Source organism: Mauremys reevesii, linkage group 2 (assembly GCF_016161935.1).
Source record: "Mauremys reevesii isolate NIE-2019 linkage group 2, ASM1616193v1, whole genome shotgun sequence".
Classification (NCBI taxonomy): Eukaryota; Metazoa; Chordata; order Testudines; family Geoemydidae; genus Mauremys; species Mauremys reevesii.
In genome coordinates, this window is record NC_052624.1 from 40521688 (window position 1) to 40541121 (window position 19434).

A 19434-nucleotide genomic window follows, 5' to 3' on the forward strand; every position below is an offset into this window, starting at 1 on the left:
ATTCACTGAAATGGTATGTGAGTTTGCAGTATTGTGTCTAAATACAGCTCCAGCCACTGTAAATTGGTTCAAAGTGACTTATTTAGCTAGATGGTACATTGCATTTTTAGTTTGAGTTTTTTAAAATAATATAAATAGATGTTTTAGAGAATAATTTTGCATTTGAGAAAAAGAAAAATAGGCAAAAAAGAGTATGTAGGATAATGGGGGAAATCAGCTCATGATTCTAGTATACTTGGGAGGAAGGATATGCTTGTAATGAATGACTCGTAGTTGGGATATCTGGATTTTGTTCCTGGTGCCTATGTGTCCTTGGGAAAATCACTTACCTCTCTGTTTCTCAATTTCCTTCTCTGTAAAACAGGCATAATAATACCTACCTCATGGCAGTATTATTAGGCTTTATTCAGTAGTATTTGTAGATAATTTGAGATCCTGGGATGAAAGCAGTATACAAAGTATAATTTATTACTTTTTTTTTCCAGTTTGCCAAGGAATAGTGATTGCCAACCGTAGCCAGGGCATCTTGGAAAGTTTAAATTATCCAAACAATTACCCTCTAAATGAACACTGCAGCTGGACCATCCAAACTACAACTGGCAATACACTTAACTACAGCTTTACATCCTTTGATGTAGAAGAAGGATCAAACTGTGATCTGGACTATTTGAAGGTATGAATCCAAATTCCAGACCACATGTAAATCAGTTCTTTTCATGGAGAATAGGCACTGAAAATACAGTATGCCCTCATTTTTTTCAAATTAGAAATATTTTGTTAGAAGAACAAGTAAAGAAACTCTAATTGTTACTGGTTACATTGTATATCTTACATGTATGTCTATCCGTTTTAGTCATTTAGTACTTTGAACTCTAGTGAACAGCCAAAATCAGAAGATGGAATCAGAACCTGTTAGTGAACCTGGCTGTTCATCAGTTTCCAAAGGGAACATATCTGAGCATGTCATGATACTGTATCAGCTAAAGACATACTCACTGCAAAGAATAGTTTGTACATCTTAACATTATTTTACCATGGGTAATATAACGTATGCTACCAATTCAACAAAGCACTTATGGACGTGTTTGTGTATCCCTATTCAGCAAAGGCTGTAAGCATATGCTTAAGTATCATTGACTTGAAATTAAACACACGTTAAAGTGTTTTGCGGAGTAGGGGTAGCTTTAAACTCAAATTCAGCATGTGCGTAAGGGTTTTTGCTGAATTAACACAGCCTCTCTAAGGGCTTGTCTACACTACAGGACTATTTCGAATCTACTTAAGTCGAATTTGTGGATTCGACCTTAATAAGTCGAATTTGTGTATCCATACTAAATACACAAATTCGAACTTCTTAGTCCACATTCACAGGGCCAGCTTCGACTTTGGAAGCGGTGCACTGTGGGAACCTATCCCACAGTTCCCGCACTCCCCGCTGCCCATTTGAATTGTGGGATTTCCCCCCAATGCATGCTGGGGGGAAAAATGTGTCGTCATTGAACCGTCAATCCCGCCCTCCCTGTCTTCCTTGAAAGCGCCGGCGGGAAATCTGTTCGCGCCCTTCTCTGCTCGGTTACAGCGTGGACGCCACAGCACTGCGAGCATGGAGCCCGCTGCGATCATCGCTGCACTTATGGCCATTGTCAACTCCTCGCACATTATCGTCCACCTCTTCCACAGTCAGATGCTGAGAAACCGGGCGAGGAGGCTCGGCAGCACGGTGAGGAGAGTGGCGCAGACCTCTCACAAAGCAGGGTACGCCGGGCAGTGGAGATCATGGTGGCAATGGGTCAAGTTCATGGTGTGGAGCAGCGATTCTGGGCCGGAAACAAGCACAGACTGGTGGGACCGCATAGTGCTGCAGGTCTGGGATGACACAGAGTGGCTGCGAAACTTCAGGATGCGTGGGCACTTTCCTTGAACTGTGTGACTTGCTGTCCCCTGCCCTGAAGCGCCAGGACACAAGGATGCGAGCAGCCCTGACTGTGCAGAAGCGAGTGGCCATAGCCCTCTGGAAACTTGCCACGCCAGACAGCTACCGGTCAGTAGCGAACCACTTTGGCGTGGGCAAATCTACCGTGGGGATTGCTGTCATTCAAGTAGCCCACGCAATCGTTGAGCAACTGCTCTCAAAGGTAGTGACTGTCGGAAATGTCCAGGCCATCATAGATGGCTTCGCCGCGATGGGATTCCCAAACTGCGGTGGGGCTATAGATGGGACTCACATCCCTATCCTGGCACCAGCCCACCAGGCCAGCGAGTACATTAACCGAAAGGGCTACTTTTCAATGGTGCTGCAAGCTGTGGTGGACCATAGGGGCGTTTACCAACATCAACGTCGGGTGGGCGGGCAAGGTTCATGACGTGTGTTCAGGAACTCTGGTCTGTTTAGACGCCTCCAGGCAGGCACTTTCTTCCCGGACCACAAAATAACGGTTGGGGATGTGCAGATGCCTACAGTGATCCTCGGGGACCCGGCCTACCCGCTAATGCCCTGGCTCATGAAGCCCTATACAGGCGCCTTGGACACTGAAAAGGAACTCTTCAACTACCGGCTGAGCAAGTGCAGAATGGTGGTGGAGTGTGCTTTCGGACGTCTCAAGGGAGATGGCGGACCTTACTGACTCGCTCGGACATCAGCGAAAGAATATCCCGTAGTTATTGCTGCTTGCTGTGTGCTCCACAATCTCTGTGAGAGCAAGGCGAGACCTTTTGGCCGCTTGGGAGGTTGAGGCAAATCGCCTGGCTGCTGTTTACGATCAGCCAGACACCCGTGCTGAGAGAATATCCCAGCGGGAAGCGATATGCATCAGGAGGCTTTGAAAGCGAGTTTCCTCGCAGAGCAGGGTAACCTGTGACTGTCCACTTGATTTTAAGAGAGCCTGATCATAAACCAAGTTTTCCCCACTTCCCAAGGACGTTTTAAAACTAAGGACATGTTTTAGTAATTAATAATAAATCTTTCGTTGACTTTGCATTTCTGTTTATTCGTTGAAACATGGAAGCATTCTGTGCTGGTTAAGGTGTGCACTGATGGGTGGGTTTGCAGGAAGGCGAGGGTGCCGTCCTTGGATAGGGGTTACCATGACGGCTGTGGGTTTGGGCGTTGGAAGGGTGAGGGTGTGGGGAAGGGTGAGTATCTGCCCCTGGATGAGGTCTATTTTTGGGGCTCGGGGCACCGGGAGGATCGTGACTACGGTCCAAATGCATGTGAAGGAAGCCTGCCTTTACATTCGGGGATGTCAGGCACCAGGACCCTGCACAAGCATACACCTCAAGGAAAGACCGGGGCAGCATACACCACACAGACTGTCCCTGGTGCCTAGTGACTGCAGTCTGTGTGTGCCCTGCAGTTGACCCTGCAGCCAAGTCTGTAGCATGGCACTGTGGGCTATGCCGTGACATTACAATCCCCACAGAACAACAGAAAGTCTTCTGACACCAGAAGCGTGTGAAACAGTCAGTAACACCAAACCGCTTTTAATAATGTAATACACAGTGGGGGGTTTGAACTTGGAGTTGGGACTGGTTGATGCTGTAAAGAAAGAGCTTGTACAAATTTACAGCGCGACAGTTGTCTCTAACATTATCGGTGTGCTGCGGTGCAGGGACAGTTCTCACGGCCCCTACCGCCCCTCCGTCTTGTCACTTTGGGTGAGGGGGGGACAGGACTTCTTGGCGTTGGAGGGCGGTTGCAGATGCACTGCAGGGGCTCTCTCCTCCTGACTGCGGTCTTGAAGAACATCTACAAGGCGCCGGAGCGTCTCCGTTTGCTCCCTCATTAGACCAAGCAGCGTTTGAGTCGCCTGCTGGTCTTCCTGCCGCCACCTATCCTCCTGTTCCAGGTGTGTGCGATGCTGCTGACACAGGCTCTCCCTCGACTGTCTCTGCTCTGCCGCCTCCGCTCTGGAGCTGGCCATCAGTTCCTGGAACATGTCGTCCCTTGTCTTTTTCTTTCGGCGTCTAATCCGAGCCAGCCTCTGCGTGGGATGGCGGGCAGTCGGGAAGGAGCCGAAGCTGTGTGATGTGAAAAAGTAGGTGATTTCCTTGAACACATACATGTTTGCCAACAGTAAACACAGTCTAGTCAGTTTCAGTGAACAAGACCAAAGAGGGAACCAAGTCTCAGGAGATCTCAGAACTAGTCCGAGATTTCGGAATACGCTCTCATTGGCGGCGCCATTGCACTGGAGAGCGCACAAGCGAGGAAAGATAGCTGCATCCCTCTTGCACAAAGTCCTGGTAAGCCTTACAGTACAGAGTGCTTATCAGTTAGTGCTTAGCTGTGCTCTCCTGCTGGAGGCAATGTGCAAAGCAGAAAAGATGAGCGTTATGCGGCATCTCCCGCCAGTGAGCAGGAAAGACCCTGTATGCTTTTCCTCTGAGGCCTGCCACAAGTGGCTGTTAGCGAGGTCATTCTTATGCAAAGTAAAACTCTGTTAAGCGAGGTCATTCTTATGCAAAGTAAAACTCTGTTAAGCGAGGTCATTCTTATGCAAAGTAAAACTCTGTTAAGCGAGGGTCATTCTTATGCAAAGTAAAAGTCTACCATGCACAATAGTAACAGTACACTAATTCCACTAATTAGATGCAGCACTTCCACAATGACATCACCCTGAGGCGTGTCAGGCGCACACAGAGAGCGGATGTTAATAGAAGCCCTGCACAGACCAGGACCCTACGCTGCCATGCTCGTAGAGGCGATGGTCCCCCTCTACCTGAGGATGGCATGGCGCGGAAGAGTGTGCTTCAACGGAGCACCCAATAAAGCACCTCTCCCAAGAAACCTCTTGCTGAGGCTTTTCCAGCTGCTCTCTGAGAGCTTTTGAACTATCCCCAGAGGACTATTGCTCCATTCCTATATGTGTAGACCTGCTGTTTGTATAGTTTCATATTTAAAAATTTTTATATAGTATTTCCATTTTTTATATATATCCCTGTTTCTTAAAAAAATAAATGTTTCCCTGTTTGTAGCACTTACCGCCTGATCCTTCCCTGATTCCGAGTCCTGGTTAACGGGCGGGGACGGTTGGTAGGGGATCTCTGTGAGGGTGATGAAGAGATCCTGGCTGTCAGGGAAAGCGGGAGTGGGTTCGATGTCGCCTGCGCCGTCCTCAAAAGACCCTTCCTCATCTTCCCCATCGCGAACAGGAGGAGGAACTGTCCCGTACACGATTCCGTCCTCGGAGTCCACCGTCACTGCTGGGGCACTGGTGGCAGACCCACCTAGAATGGCATGCAGTGCCTCGTAGAAGCGGCATGTCTGGGGCTGGGCTCCGGAGCGTCCGTTTGCCGCTCTGACTTTTTGATACCCTTGTCTTAGGTCCTTCACTTTCACGCGGCACTGCATCGCATCCCGGCTGTATCCTTTCTCTTTCATGGCTTTAGAGACCTTCTCGAAGGTCTGGCGTTCCGCTTGTTGGAGCGCAGCTCCGAAAGCACAGACTCCTCGCCCCACACAGCGATCAGATCCTGGACTTCCCGGTCAGTCCATGCTGGGGACCTCTTTCTATTCTGGGATTGCCCGGACTCCTCTGCTGGAGAGCTCTGCATCGTTGCAGGTGCTGCGGAGCTCGCCCCGATGTGCAACCAGAACGTCAGATTCAAACCGCCCAGACAGGAAAATGAATTCAAATTTTCGCGGGTCATTTCCTGTGTGGCTGGCCAGAGAATCCAAGCTCGGACTGCTGTCCAGAGCGTCAACAGAGTGGTGCACTGTGGGATAGCTCCCGGAGCTGCTAAGTTCGATTAGCATCCACACCAAGCCTAATTCGAGCTAGCAAGTGCGAATTTAGCGTTACTCCACCTGCCGGGGTGGAGTACCAAATTCGAACTAAAGAGCCCTCTAGTTCGAATTAAATGGCTTCCTGGTGTGGACGCTTGAGCGGTTAGTTCGAATTAACGCTGATAAATTCGAATTAAAGTCCTAGTGTAGACCAGGCCTAAGACTGAAATTCACCCCTGTACAGGGGGCTAACACAAAGCACTTATTCACCACTTAAGCTTTGCATAGGGAAGAATTTCACCCCAAGGGACTATATCCCAAAGTTTGGAATAGTATTATAGCTATTTGGAGCCAGGAAGCTGACAATGGAGTAAAGGTTCATAGTATTCTTTTAGGCATACCTAGCGATTTGGGGGCTGGTCTTGCTGAAAGTCAGGTGACAGCTCTGCTAGGCCTGTTGGTCCATTCCATCTTAATATCCTACATCCTTGTCTATTTGGTGTGCCAGTTTCCATAGTTGAAAAACTGGTAATAAACTGGTGAAAACTGATCAGTGAAGGGCAGAGGCCATGAGCACAGTAGAAAGCCCTCAAGGAGAAAGGTGGCTGCTAGAAGATAGTATTCCAGGAGCCATGGCTGGATAGTGCCAGACTCGAGAGGGCTTGATGGGCATTTTAAGAAACAGAAATAGAACACGTTGGTGGGAGGAGGAGGAGGTGGTGTGGATGTGGGGGACTTTGTCCTTTGTTTTAATAATTCCTAGTTTGATTGATGAAAGAAAAATGGAATGAATTTACTAAAAAGGGTAAAACACAGGAGAAAATAGTCATAGAACTGTGTTAAGGAGTCTTTAATTTACAAAAGAGGTGGCTAAATTGCAGCGGCAAAAACCAGAAACATAAAAATTAAAAGTTCAGTTAGACACTTTAGAGGAAAGGATCATTTTGAGAGAAATCAAAATAATTATTTTTTGTCATAATACAAATATGTCTGTCTTTAAATGTCATTTAAAATTACGATTCCCGGATATGGAAAAGATGTCTTCATTCTGCTGCGTGGCATATAAATATGTGCCAATATATAAAAAGAGAACAAGGGTGAATGAGTTAGGAAATCAAGTAATGTTTGTGTCACTCTTTGAATTGTGAAAAGGGGAATATTTTGGCATTAGTACAGAGATCTATGAGATACAGGGGAAAGGATAGAATGCTTTGTAATGTGTGTGTCACTGATTTTCTAAGCAAACTGCATATATATGGTATTCCTGTGCTGAAACCCATGCTGAACCTGACTTCTGTTTGTCAGGAGAGAATGAGTAAAATCAGAATAAAGTCTCATAATTATTAGGGTGAAACAGATGTTGCAATTTTGCAAAATGCTAACCTTATTATTACATTTAAAAAGGAAAGCTCCAGAGGGACCAACCAGGAATAGCACTGGTCAAAAAAGCAGGTGTATATTCCAGATGTTTGAAGAAGCAGAGATATTTCATTATTATTGTTATTTGAAATAGGCTTTGTGTTGACATGTATAGGTGTATTCTAGCAGAAACCTGACTCAGCTGTATAGAGAATGCACTCCAGAAACCATGTAACAGCAGAAGGAAATAAAAGAGTAGAGTCGCTCTAAAGAGTCAGTATAAGGAAAGAGTGACTTACAATACGTGTTTTAGATTAGGAATTTATCCATAATATGTATAAATGGGCCCAAACCAGACCTGTGAATTTGAAACCCTTTAGAATTCTGGGGAGGAAGAGTTTACGTGTGTGAGGGGATGTGGGAGGTATTAGGGAGGCGGGGGATGTGTATAGATACAGATCTCTGGATCAGACCTTGTACTTTGTACTTTTGGACCCAGGTCAGATCCCAAACTATAAAAGAGCCTGTTTTTCAATTCCGTATTGGAATGTGGCTAAAATATCTGAATCATGCCCCGATTCAAAGAGTTGGGATGGGAACTGTGTTTTGTTTGGTAACTTGATATAAAAAGCACTTTCAGCTTCACTAGCTGCTCCTTGGCCTGCTAAGAAAAAGAAAGAAAGAAAGACTCTTGCACTGCTTTCTAGTGGCTGTGGTTCCTTAGAATACTGTCATCAACTAGATGAAAAAACCCAAATCTCTAGTGTATAGCTGAGAATGCACTAACACAGTGCCCAGGTGATCAGGGATCAACCAGTGCAAATTAAATGCTTGACTGAGCCAAACTGAAATGAAATCACATGGAGATAAAGAGAAATCATTAGTGTGTTGCTTTTCCCTTTTCTTTTTCTTCTTTGATCACTGGATGCTAATGTTTTTTGAGTCAGGTTGTGCCTTGAAGGCACTGGCCAGCGTTGGGGTCAAGCCGACCCACCTCATCCCCAACAGAGCTCTGTGAGGGAGCACGACTCAGAGTTTGGATTGCATGGGGTCTGATTCTCCACAGCTTTGCACCTTTCATAGGCATTCACATCTGTACTAAGTGGGGGTAAAATGCCACCTTTCTGATTTGGTGGCATCTGAGACCTACTCTGAGCTTAATTTGTAATGAAAGAGGTGCTGAGGCTCAAGCAATTATGTACTGGGGCTCTCACAATTTTTTTACTTTCATAACTGACGCAGCAAGCCCAAAGGTGCTGGGCCTATGAACTGCCAAGCCTAGAGGTGCTGGGGCTCAGCCCTGGCAAGCCCTGGCACAAATTAAGCCCTGGACCTATTCTGCACAGTGTAAGTGCATACACAGGGCCAAAGCAGGAGAGAATCGGACTGATGGACTTTATCCAGGCATTTTCTAACATTAATGGAGGGTGAGCACTTCCTGAACAAATGAGCAGCATGTTCTGTTTCGTGGTCTGGCAGTGAAAGTTGGCTCTCTCCTAGTAACACTTGGAGGTTGCCTGACATTTTCAGAGGGTTTACAGCTTAGTTGTTGAGAATATCAGAGCAGCTACATGTACCGAAGCAGTGACAGTATGGAGACAGCACATACAGGGGTGCTGGAACAATTTGTATAGTGGGAGTGCTGAGAGCCATTGAACCAAACTATAAAACTTAAATATGTTGGAAACCACTTCAAGCCAGGGGGTGCGGCAGCATCCCCAGCACCTCTAGTTCCAGCACCTATAAGCATGTACCTTATAGCAGACCTGCTTTTTTTTTTCTGATGTGCCACTAATACTAGTTGAATTGGATTGTAATTATATTGCCTGCTGTGACTTGGATTTAAAACCTAGCATTCATCTTTTCAAGGGGAAAAATAGCCAGAAGGCTGTACCAGTGAGGTTAGGGACAGTAACCGAGGAAAGAAATGCTGCATCTTTCTCTACTGTCATGATGCTGCTAGCTGAATAATAATAGTTTACTCTTCTATCTTTACTTACTGATTTACATTTTATTTAGTGTGACAGATCATAGGCTCAAAAGTGGCAAAGCTCTTTTATAAATAAAGAGAATTTAATGTTACTGCAATAGAGATTTGAGTCTAGCAATAGGAATGAAATTCACTTCCTTCTTATCCAAGAAAAATATGATTTGAAAACCCCTTGTCTTCCTGTCCTTCAGCGGCTAACTCCCTCTGTTTTCTTGTACTCGCAGCACTTACCCCTCACTTTGAAGTCCAACATGTTTGGCATATGCTTGTAATGATCCTGGGGGAAAAGCCTGCCCACCTCTTCCCAATGGCACAAAAAATGCTTGATGAGCCCCAGAACCAGTGTAGTTTTGCTGTGCAGGGGACAGGATGCAGGCCATTCATAGATGAGGGCAAGTCTCTGTGCACTGTAGAGCACTAGTTGATGACCACAATAGCATGGTGGGAGAGGATAGTAGATCTATATCTGTGCATATCCATTGGGTAACCTGCATGTGTAGGGGTGATGCGTATGTTCCATGGAGCATGGGCGGCAGGTATCATAGGCTGGGAGAGGCTGTGCATTCCCAAACAGCCAGGCATGGCCCCACTCGCACTCCACCCCCAGACCCTTCCTGGTCTGCTGTGCTGTGGCCCCAGCTTGGGCTGGGGCCAAGCTGGCCACCCTCCCAGTCCTCCAGTGTTGGTGGCACTAGCGTGGGGGGCCGCGGTGGGTGGGGCTCTGGATCTGGTGGGGGGGCACGGAAGGGGCAGGGCCTTGGGTGGAAGGGGTGGGGCTGGATGCTAGCCCCCCTCCAGCTCACAGATTACTGCCCCCCCCATGCCATGGAGGCTACTGAAGACATGAGTCTGCAGTAGCAAGCACAGAGTGGTCCTCCTGCTGCTCCAGAACCGGTGCGGGGGGCAGGGGCAGAATTCCTCCCCACATCAACAAGCCCTGTAGAGCTGTCTTGCTCACAACTAGTTATTACACCTGAATATGTAGGCTCCAGCAAATGAGTGCATTCATTCACAGGACAGCTGTTCTTGAGTACTCTTTCATTTCCTTTTTCGGTAACAGGATATGTTTTTACCACAGCAACATTCCAGGAATACACCATAATATCCTCTCTCTCCATGTGGTAATAATGCATTAAATAATGATTGCCTGAACTAAACCGGCAATCTTCTTTTTTTAATGAAGTTACACATGGAAGAAAAGAGGTAACACTTTTTCCCCTGACCCTAGTTTTACTTGCTTCCCTAATTTGAAACAGTAAATAAGCTAACACCATATAGGAGCTGGGGGGAGTTGCCCAAGACATCTGAGCTATCATGTGATATATATGTCTTTTTAAAAGTCCAGCAGGAATTCTCCAAACCCAGAGGATGGCTCAGTTTGCGGTCACACATCGATTGCAAAGTATCACCAGCAGCACATCACCCTGTGGAAGCAGATGATAGATGGAATATAGTCAGGCATCAAATTACAGCCTTCTGGCTGGACTGCAGCGGCATCTGGAAACCCATTAGCATGCAAGCTGATAATAATCAAACCTATCTACAGATATAAAATATCTACAGGGATTTACAATTCACCAGTAGAAGTTCCTCCATATAGCATTCTAAGGATAAAGGCAAATTCTCCTCTCAGCTCTCCATGGCAGTTCTTACCAGTGGTATTCTGCTTTCACTGCATGAACAAGTTTTCAGTGGGAGAGCTGAACAATTAGAGAGAGCAGGATATCAGTTAAGATCTGCTTTGACGATCCAAGAGGAGATTTGTGCTCAAAAAGTTTTTCCAAATAGCCTGAATCTTCAGCTCCTCAGATGGTTAGGTATATTTAGAACCATGGTCAGAAAGCAGAACTGAAACCACACTAGTGAGGAGAAAACTTGGTACTGTAACTGTGGTAAATTTGTTAATGGTTAAGGGGCTACATGATCTCTAATTGAAACAAACCTCAGATGGCGAGTGACACCAAGTGATTCAGGATGCGACCAAATGGCGGTTTACTTGAAGACGTGCAAAGCCCAGCATGAATGAGTAATACTTTATTTTTAGTTGCACATTTTCTTCAGCTGCTGCACCCTGCCAGCTCAGAGTAATGTGATTTTTCCTCTGCCTCCAGGAAAGTAACTAAATACAATGGGGAAACTGTGAAGTGTCAGCATGTCTAATGCATGCTAATGTGTAAGCCCCCGGCAGTGAGAGGAAATTCAGCACTGATCCATCTTTGCTTGTAATTCTTCTATCCTCTAATGTCCCGCCTCTGTCCTCCCAAATTCACTTGGGAAATGGCACTGTAGAGCCTGGCCTGTTTGATACACAAGTGAGACCTTCCAAGCAATGATGGAGCTTGTCTCTTTCACTTTATGGTTTTACCACCATTGAATGGAGGGACTCAGTGGCATTAGAAAGCCCAGATGATGCTCTTAAAGCTTCAAGTGGGTCCACTAAGATTCCCTTGTCAGAGGAAGGAATCCAAAATGGCAAAATCCCTCCTCATAGCCCACTTCTGTAAGTTCTGTCATTCCTTTGAGTAAGATCCATAGAGCAACCTCCCTCTCAGATGGCTTTAGGATTCTGTTCCCATTGCTGGAGGATTTTGTCTTACCGGAGACTTCAGTAAGTTAACTTGTTCCTGAGGCAAAATTTTCCATCTACCTTCATCAAAACTGATTTGGCGCTCCCTCTTTCGGGATATCCTAAAGTGATCCATCCTGCCAGAAATATTTTGATACCACAGGGTTCTTTTCAGTTCAGAGTCCAACCTCTCTCAGAGAGTATTAGGAATTAACTCAGTTTGTAGTTAAGTTAATCTGTGGTCTGTCATTGTCTGTACTAGGACAACTGGCTCCAAACTCTACACAGTTATTTTGTGCTTTTTCAGTCTGTACCTTCCTCTTTCATTAATTTGGTTTCATCATCCACAAGAGGATTCCCACTTCTTCATAGGGGTTTCACAGGGTCAGCCCTGGATTCTTCCAGAGTGTGATTTTCCTGCCAGAGGATAATTTAAGGGATATAATTCTCACAGATCCAGAAGGGATCCTTCCTTGTCCATCAGTGCTTTACTACTTTTAAGTGCGATAGAACTCCTTTGTCTTTCTGATTCCCAAGGTACTGCAAAAGACAAAGAAATTCTGCCTCTAGTAGCCCCAGCCTTAGGCTCATAAATGTTGTTCTCTTCACAAGAGCAATGTAACAGGGCCTTGGAGGGCTGGGTGGCCTAGTGGTTGGAGTGCTTGATTTTCGGCCTCCTTGCTTGGTCAACATGCCTCAGTCTTTAAGGCTGAGGGAGAGAGGTAGAGAGACCCGGGCCCTTCCACTCCACCAGGTCCCAACCTAGGACCTGTCAAGGCTGATTCCCCACTCTGGCACTTCGAGTGCAGAAGGTGGGGGCCTGCAAGGATTCTAAAAATTAATACTGACCACTCCAGGCTGGTATTAAACTCCCAAGGTTACAGTTTCTCTCTGACCTTGGATGGGTAGATGCTGCCACTACCCAAATGCAAAAACCCCTTTGAAACCAGAATTCTTTCCTGTGGGGTACCCTCAAGCCCTTTCACACCCTCAACCATCCCTGGGAAGAGCTGAGAAAGAAAATAAAGGAAATCAGCTGTTGCCACCAGCTAATTTAACAACATGTGAACAAACCTCTTAGGACACCAAAAATCCAATCCTGTTCTTAAAAAAGTTAAATTTTATTAAAAATAAAAAGAAAGAAAATACATCTGGAACTTATGCTTTTGCTAGATTTAAAAAACCCACTTACAAAATTTAAACATTGAGAATAACCTTCTTGAGTCCAGTTTAAAGGTTACAAGCAAAATAAAAGGCATTTGGTGTTAACACAGAGGAGTCCACAAGCCAATAAGAAATAAACAGAAATAAACCTAATCACACCTTTTTAGACATTTCCTAATTTATTTACATATCTGGGGTTTCAGATAAGCAATCTCTAGGTATGATCTGATGGTTTTTCATATCTGGCTTAAACTTCTCACAACATAACTGCTCCCTGTTCCCCTCTTTCCCAGAGAACCACAACACACAGACAAAGGGGATTTTTTTCTCAATTTCAAAAATTTCTAGCCCTTCCATTGGCTCTTTTGGTCAGGTGCCCACTCCTTTCCTTTTACCTTGGGCTTGTTAACCCTTTACAAGTAAAGCAAGTAGAGAATAACCACCAAGAGGGATTCCATAGCCAACTGGCTGGCAGGGTGTCTACAAAAGGGAGCTATCCCCCCTCTCATTTATCACAGACCCTGAATAGGGGAGCCCCAGCAGGGAGCCTACATCCACTGCCCTGGGCTACTTCCTACCACTGTCCCTTCAGTTTGGGGCATGGCCCCTATAGTCCAAGTTGTAGTGGTGGTTTGTCTCTAGTAGAGTCCCCTCGTGGATTCTGGGTAGTGTCCAGCTGCAGCTCTAGGTTTCTCCAGGCAGGGCAGCCATACGTTTGGTGGGGCCAGAACCCCACAAGGTCTCCATGCTTTGGTCACCCAGTTCTGTCTTAGGCCGGGTGCTCCTAGGCCTTGTTCTCAGTCTCCTCTAGCCAGTGGGATGGTGCTTGTTCCCTGGTACCTGCCTTGGCTGGCAGGCTAGTGATCCTTCCCCTTAGATAGGGAGGCAGTTAGCTCCTGCCTCTTCACCAGTCAGTCCCAAACTGAGCCAGGTTCTTTCCTTTTCTCTCCCCTCCAGTCCTGGCGTTGGCTGCAGGTATAATGGAGCAGATGCTGGCTGGGCCCAAAGGCTCTCTTTAACCCCTTCCATGCTGGTGGGCAGTTTTCCTGCTTCATCATAAGCACTCTGTTTCTTTTCCTCTTCAAGCAGACTTTTCAAGCAGAAAGAGAGGGAGGCTTCTTCACCTAAGCCCATCTTCTCAGGAATTTGCTGTGTGACTGTAAGAGCCCTAATAGCCTAAAGTGCTCTTCACTTTACCAGAGAGGGGAAGCAAGTCACTCTGAAATCCCTAGTTCCTTGTACCAGGAAAACAGATGCTCTAACAATGCAAACTTTTCCCTATCTAGCTTGGAACTGCAGGCTCGGCATACTCTTGTGTAGGTATGCTCTCTTCATACACAGTGCTTTGTTAAACAGCTTCTCCATTGGTTCATTCATAGATACAGCTTACATTTCTTTATACTTTTTTAATGCACTGTAAAGAATACAGCCTTGCAAAGGGAACCAGTTAGTTTCTTGCATCAAGTGTAAAGCTGGGGAAATACTGGAGAAATATGGTTTTACCGAACTCTTGTGTAGCCAGTTTTTCACCTTCATTTGCTTTGAAATGGTGATAATGCTGGCAGGATAAGAAATGAAAATTCCTCCTCCTTCTCTTTCTTCTTTTCCTCGTCTTCCTCCTTTTCATTTTTCTTCTTTTTTAAAAAATTCTTACTACAGTAAAAAATGAAATTTAACCAAACTTGATACTTTTAACAAGGTTAAGTATTGCAGGCTCAGATAACGAGGCAAAACATAGACTCCCTTTATCAGATACCACTTCTGTTATTAAAAACTAGACAGTTGCACATTCCATAGGTTATGTAAATCCCAAAGAGATTATCTTTTTACATGTCTTGTGTTGCATGAGTTCACATTGTTCTGTACTACAGAAAAACATGGCTAACTAATGAAACAGATGCAATGAAGGTGCAGAGACACAGAGGAAGGTTGCCCACAGTTGTGACATGCAAAGCACACAGAAAGAATGATGAGCCATTTACCCAAATCCTGTCCCCATTTTGGACCATATTTTCTGGCCTGCTCTGCTCTGTTTGTGGTGCTCAAGTGGCACAAAGTGAATGGTGAGTGCCAGTCACTCCCCAGCTGGTAATACCTCTGTGTGGAAGAATCCATGCACACATACTAAAAGGGGGTGGGTTTATAAGTCCCATAAGAAAAGAGCTTTGAGGAGAAGTTTGAAGGAGCAGAGTGTGGAGGTGCAGGTAGGAGAATTTAGCATGGAAGAAAGGATGGAGATGGAGATGAAGTGAGGAGGGAGACTAACTTAACATCCTGGATGGAGGGAAGAGGAAGTGGAGGAGACTAGGAGGAGATGGCTGCAAAGAGGTAAGTGGGAGATGCTAAGTAATGTAGGTACATTTGATATTTGGGCTTAAGCTACTACATTTTAAACCAGATTTCAAATATCTCAAACTCTGGTGGTGTTCAGAGCAGGGGGTTTGTTCAGTTGCCAAATTCAGCTTCTGAAATCCCTCCTCCTCATCTGGAATAGCTGGTGGTATCATTCATTAATGCTCATGAGGTGCTGTGAAGATGTAAAGTGTAAAAAGTGAAAAGCTAATATTGGTGGCCATAGCATTAGAGGTTCACACAGGAAGCAGGCTGAACCAGCACTCCAGTCAGAGTCTGCATTGGGTGCTAATAACCTTCCAGGTGGAATTCAAGTTGTTGCTTTTGACTGGTAAAGCCTTAAATGGTTTTTGATCTTGGTCCCTGAGAGATTGCCTCTGCTCTGCACAGTTACAGGCAGTTGTGGTAACTTCACAGGGAGCCCTCCTGATACAGAAGATGCATGTTCCATGGAACCATAGCCTTGGGTACTGGCAAAAAAGAAAAACAAGGAAAATAAAGAGAAACAAAATAAGTCTCCTGCCCTTTTAAGGCACGGGCCTCTCCAGATGGAGCATTTCTCTGTTGTGGCCAATCTATGTAGAATCGGGACTGAGACCTTCCTCAGCCTGATCAAACAAGAGAACAAGTGTCAAACCAAGGAAGGCTTGCTTCAGCCATGGTTCTTTAAACCCGGAGAAGAAGGAAAAGAGGAAAAAAACATAGTTTTTAATGTAAAGCTTCTGGGGAATCATCTTGCTCTTCTGCATAAGCAAGGCAGTCAGTTTACCAGCTTCTCCTTGCTTATTATTAATAGTAGTAGCAGCAAGTTGTAGCAGCACCTACAGGCTCCGAACAAGTTCAAGGCTCCATTGTACTAGGTATTGTACAGATATGTAGGATGAGCTAGTTCCTTCCCCAAAGAGCTTACAGTCTAAATAGACAAGGAGCAAGGCGAGAAACAGGCACAAAGACTTGCCCAAGATCACCTTGCAGGTCAGAGGCAGAGCTGGGAATAAAGCTCCTGTGTCCTCATTCAGTGCTGCATCCACTGGACCACGCTGTCACATCTTCCTGGAATGGATTTGGTCAAGTTGTACCCTGAGCCAGTGTCTTCTCCAGGCTATGAGGAGAGAAAGAGCACTTTGGCCTTCTCTCAGGAGTCTGTCTCCAGCATATCACACCTTCTCCTTTATATCCATTCCACACTGAGTCTCTCTTTCCAGCAGGCGGGTTTAGTAACTTCTTCAGGGCAGCACAGGCCCACTGCCTGATTCCTTTCTTAGAGAGTTAACAGTGGGGCATGTGCATCCACTTTTAGGGATGCTAAAAAGGAACTTTCCGTGAGGGGCCTTGGTTTTGGAACTCATTCCCTGGTCAATTCTCTAGAGCTTAGATCTATTAACTGTCGGGGCACTCTGCAAACCTCACCATCTTTAGGGTGGGAGACATAGTGATGAGCTGGAACATGGAGGATCTTTTAGTAAATTATTGTTATTAGGGAACTGGCTTTTTGGTTATTAGTACTCAGTGTCTTTAGATGGTTCAATTTTTTGCATGTTGTATTATCTGCCTTAATTGTTGTGAAGCATCCAGAACTTGGGATGAGCACTAAAAAATTCTTAGCAAATAAAATAGAAAACAAATATCTTCTCAGAAAGGGAGTATGCATGTTCCCGTGTGAATACTTTGGAAGGAGTTCAGTTATCAATTCCTAGTGCCATTATGGTGGTGGAGTCTCTAACAAGTTATCCCATACTTCAGTTGTCCTGTCCAGACAATGGAAATACCCTGCCTGATATGGCTTAGGCAAGAATTGTCTCTCTTCTTTCAACAGTTCAGAGAGTAGTTCAGATGATAAAACAGAGGCTCTGTAACAAAAAAAAGCAGAGTTAAGACACAAAGAGACAAATCGTGGCCCAGGATATTTGCACTCAACTTTAGTGGCAATTGCTTGTGCATATCAAAGGGCAAAGTTTGCTCTTAGATGTTCAAAATGCTTCTTGAAAAATACACAGCTGTTCCCTTCATTATACGGGTAAGAGAGCCTAAAAAAAAAGGTCTGTAATTCTAGCTGTAGTATGTCTGCCTCACTCTCAATGAGTTACAGCTGGCTGGTCATTTGAATTTCCTGTGAATAATATTCTGCTCTGAAAACAGGATCAAGAGGCAGCACTGATTAAGTGGTTTCCATAGTAACTGTTATTTGTATACAGAAAAACTAACTGTTTGTTTTCAGGGGAATTACATAGGTATGTGATGTTAGCTGTCTGTTTGGGTAAAACTAACGCCCACTTGATGAAATCAAATTTAGAAAAGATCCATGAGACTTGTTTTTCATTTCAGTTTGAGTGTTACTACCGAATGGTTCAGTCAGTAACTTTTATAGGCTTTTATTTTTTAACATTGTACCTAGAGTTTAATCATTTAATATGCATTTTTAGTGCATTGTTGCTTTCCATTTAAAAGTACAGAATACTTAAGTTTCTGCACTGATCCACATTTCCCTATTCAGATTTTTCTGTTCAGAGTTTTCAGACACAGGAACTTGGGTGGGGTGGGGTGGGAAGATGCCTATTTTAAATGGCTATTCTAGGAAGTAATGTTTTTAAAAGAACCAACCATTCTAATTCATATGGGAAATCTAATTGGATATAACTTCATTTAACTTTGATGAACTAGAGACAAAGAATGTCCCAGTTGTGATTTGGTGCCCAGTGCATCTCATCTTCATTTTATCTACATGTAGGTCAGTTACACAGTAGTTGCAAAAAATATTGACAGATGTTAAACGTGGCAACTTATCCGAGGAGGATGATATTAACCAAACTTCTGTGCCCTGGCACCAAACACAAATAAACAACGTTTTTTTGCAAGAACTACAAGAGGTTTTTCTGTTTGGAAGTAAGAAGTTCTCAGGCTTGCCTGTCTTCACTTTGGAAGTTTCGGAGAAAAGGATAATCAGGACTGTTAGGCCTCCTGTTGTAATTTACTTGTAATGTTTTGGGGATTCATAGGTTCATGGACTTTAAGGCCAGAAGTGATCACTGTGATCATCTAGTGTGATGTCTTGCGTCATACAGGCCATAGACTTACACGCAGTAGTTCTTGCAACAGGCCCAGAGCTTCTGGTTGAACTACAGCAAATCTTTTAGAGAAGACAGCTGCTCTTGATTTGTCCCTTAAGGGTTTGAGAGCGTATCTGAGTGGACTTCTTGCCCCTCAAGCCCGTAAATGTGTTAAATCACTACAGGGTTTTCTGAAAATCCTAGTCCTTGCACAGCATGAGCAGAGCACTTAATTGAAATATTTGATCATATGTGACTCTGCAAAAGCTTACAACCAGCATGGTTCATTAGCGCCTTTCATTTTACCGTGGGAGTGTACAGTGTAGCACAGCTCCACCCAATGGACTTTCGGGTGTTCAGAGAAGAGCTTCTGAAATTAGAACAAAGATCAGCTTTGGCTGGCTCCCTAGAGATCATCCCTTTGGCTCTTTGCTGCCTGCGGAGGAGAATATTACAGTAGTCAGCTCAAAACAGAGAGAGGTTTCTGCTGAAATTCTAAAAAGGAACATGCCAGAGACTCAGTGATGAGGATGTCCAAATAAGGTTTCTATGCCAACTATTTACTGGACTGTCTTGAAAAGATATGTCGTATGAGTCAGAAAATCAGATGATTACTAAACCAGGGCAAAGTGATAAAGTACAAGGTTGTTGCTCCAAACTTTGAGAGTGATTGTAATAACTGTAGGCCTGAGAAACAAACAAACAACATGACAGTAATTGGCAATCTATGTCTGTTGTTACAAACTGAACAGAATTTGGCTAAGATGAAAAGATCTGTCCCCCCTTTTTTTTTCAGGTTTGCTATAGATAAGACACCTTATCCCTGATGGGCAATATTAGCATTTGGCCATTTGATCAAGAATGGCAGTGCATATTCAGAGCAGTGGCTCTTAACCTATTTACCATTGTGGGCCGCATATGCGGCTCTCTATGTGTTATGCGGGCTGCATCCACACAATATATATATTGCCTGGATGGCCCTGAGGATGTCACTTGGGCTGCAGCTGTGTGCTGATTGGGGTGCAGGTTGAAAACCACTGGTTCAGAGCATTTTTAGGCCAAACATTTTCAAAACTAGGTGGCTAAGGTCAGACCCCATACTGGGGGATCTAAATAAATGGCTGAGTTTTCAAAAGTGCTGAGCACCCAGCAGCTGTCAATAAAGTTACTTATTCAGGTACTTGTTTAAATATGGATTTAGGAGCCTAATTTTAGGCTCCTAATTTTAAAA

The 19434-nt window shown here is 44.7% G+C and overlaps 1 protein-coding gene across 2 annotated transcripts in view; it reads left to right on the forward strand.

Annotated features, from left to right (window-relative positions):
- The window catches only part of CUBN (cubilin), a 189659-nt gene that overhangs the window by 35313 nt on the left and 134912 nt on the right, over positions 1-19434 (forward strand). For both annotated transcript variants that reach the window (XM_039526922.1, XM_039526923.1), the window contains one exon: positions 486-673. In XM_039526922.1, coding sequence (XP_039382856.1) covers positions 486-673 — 188 coding nt within the window. The remainder of the gene's footprint in view (positions 1-485; positions 674-19434) is intronic.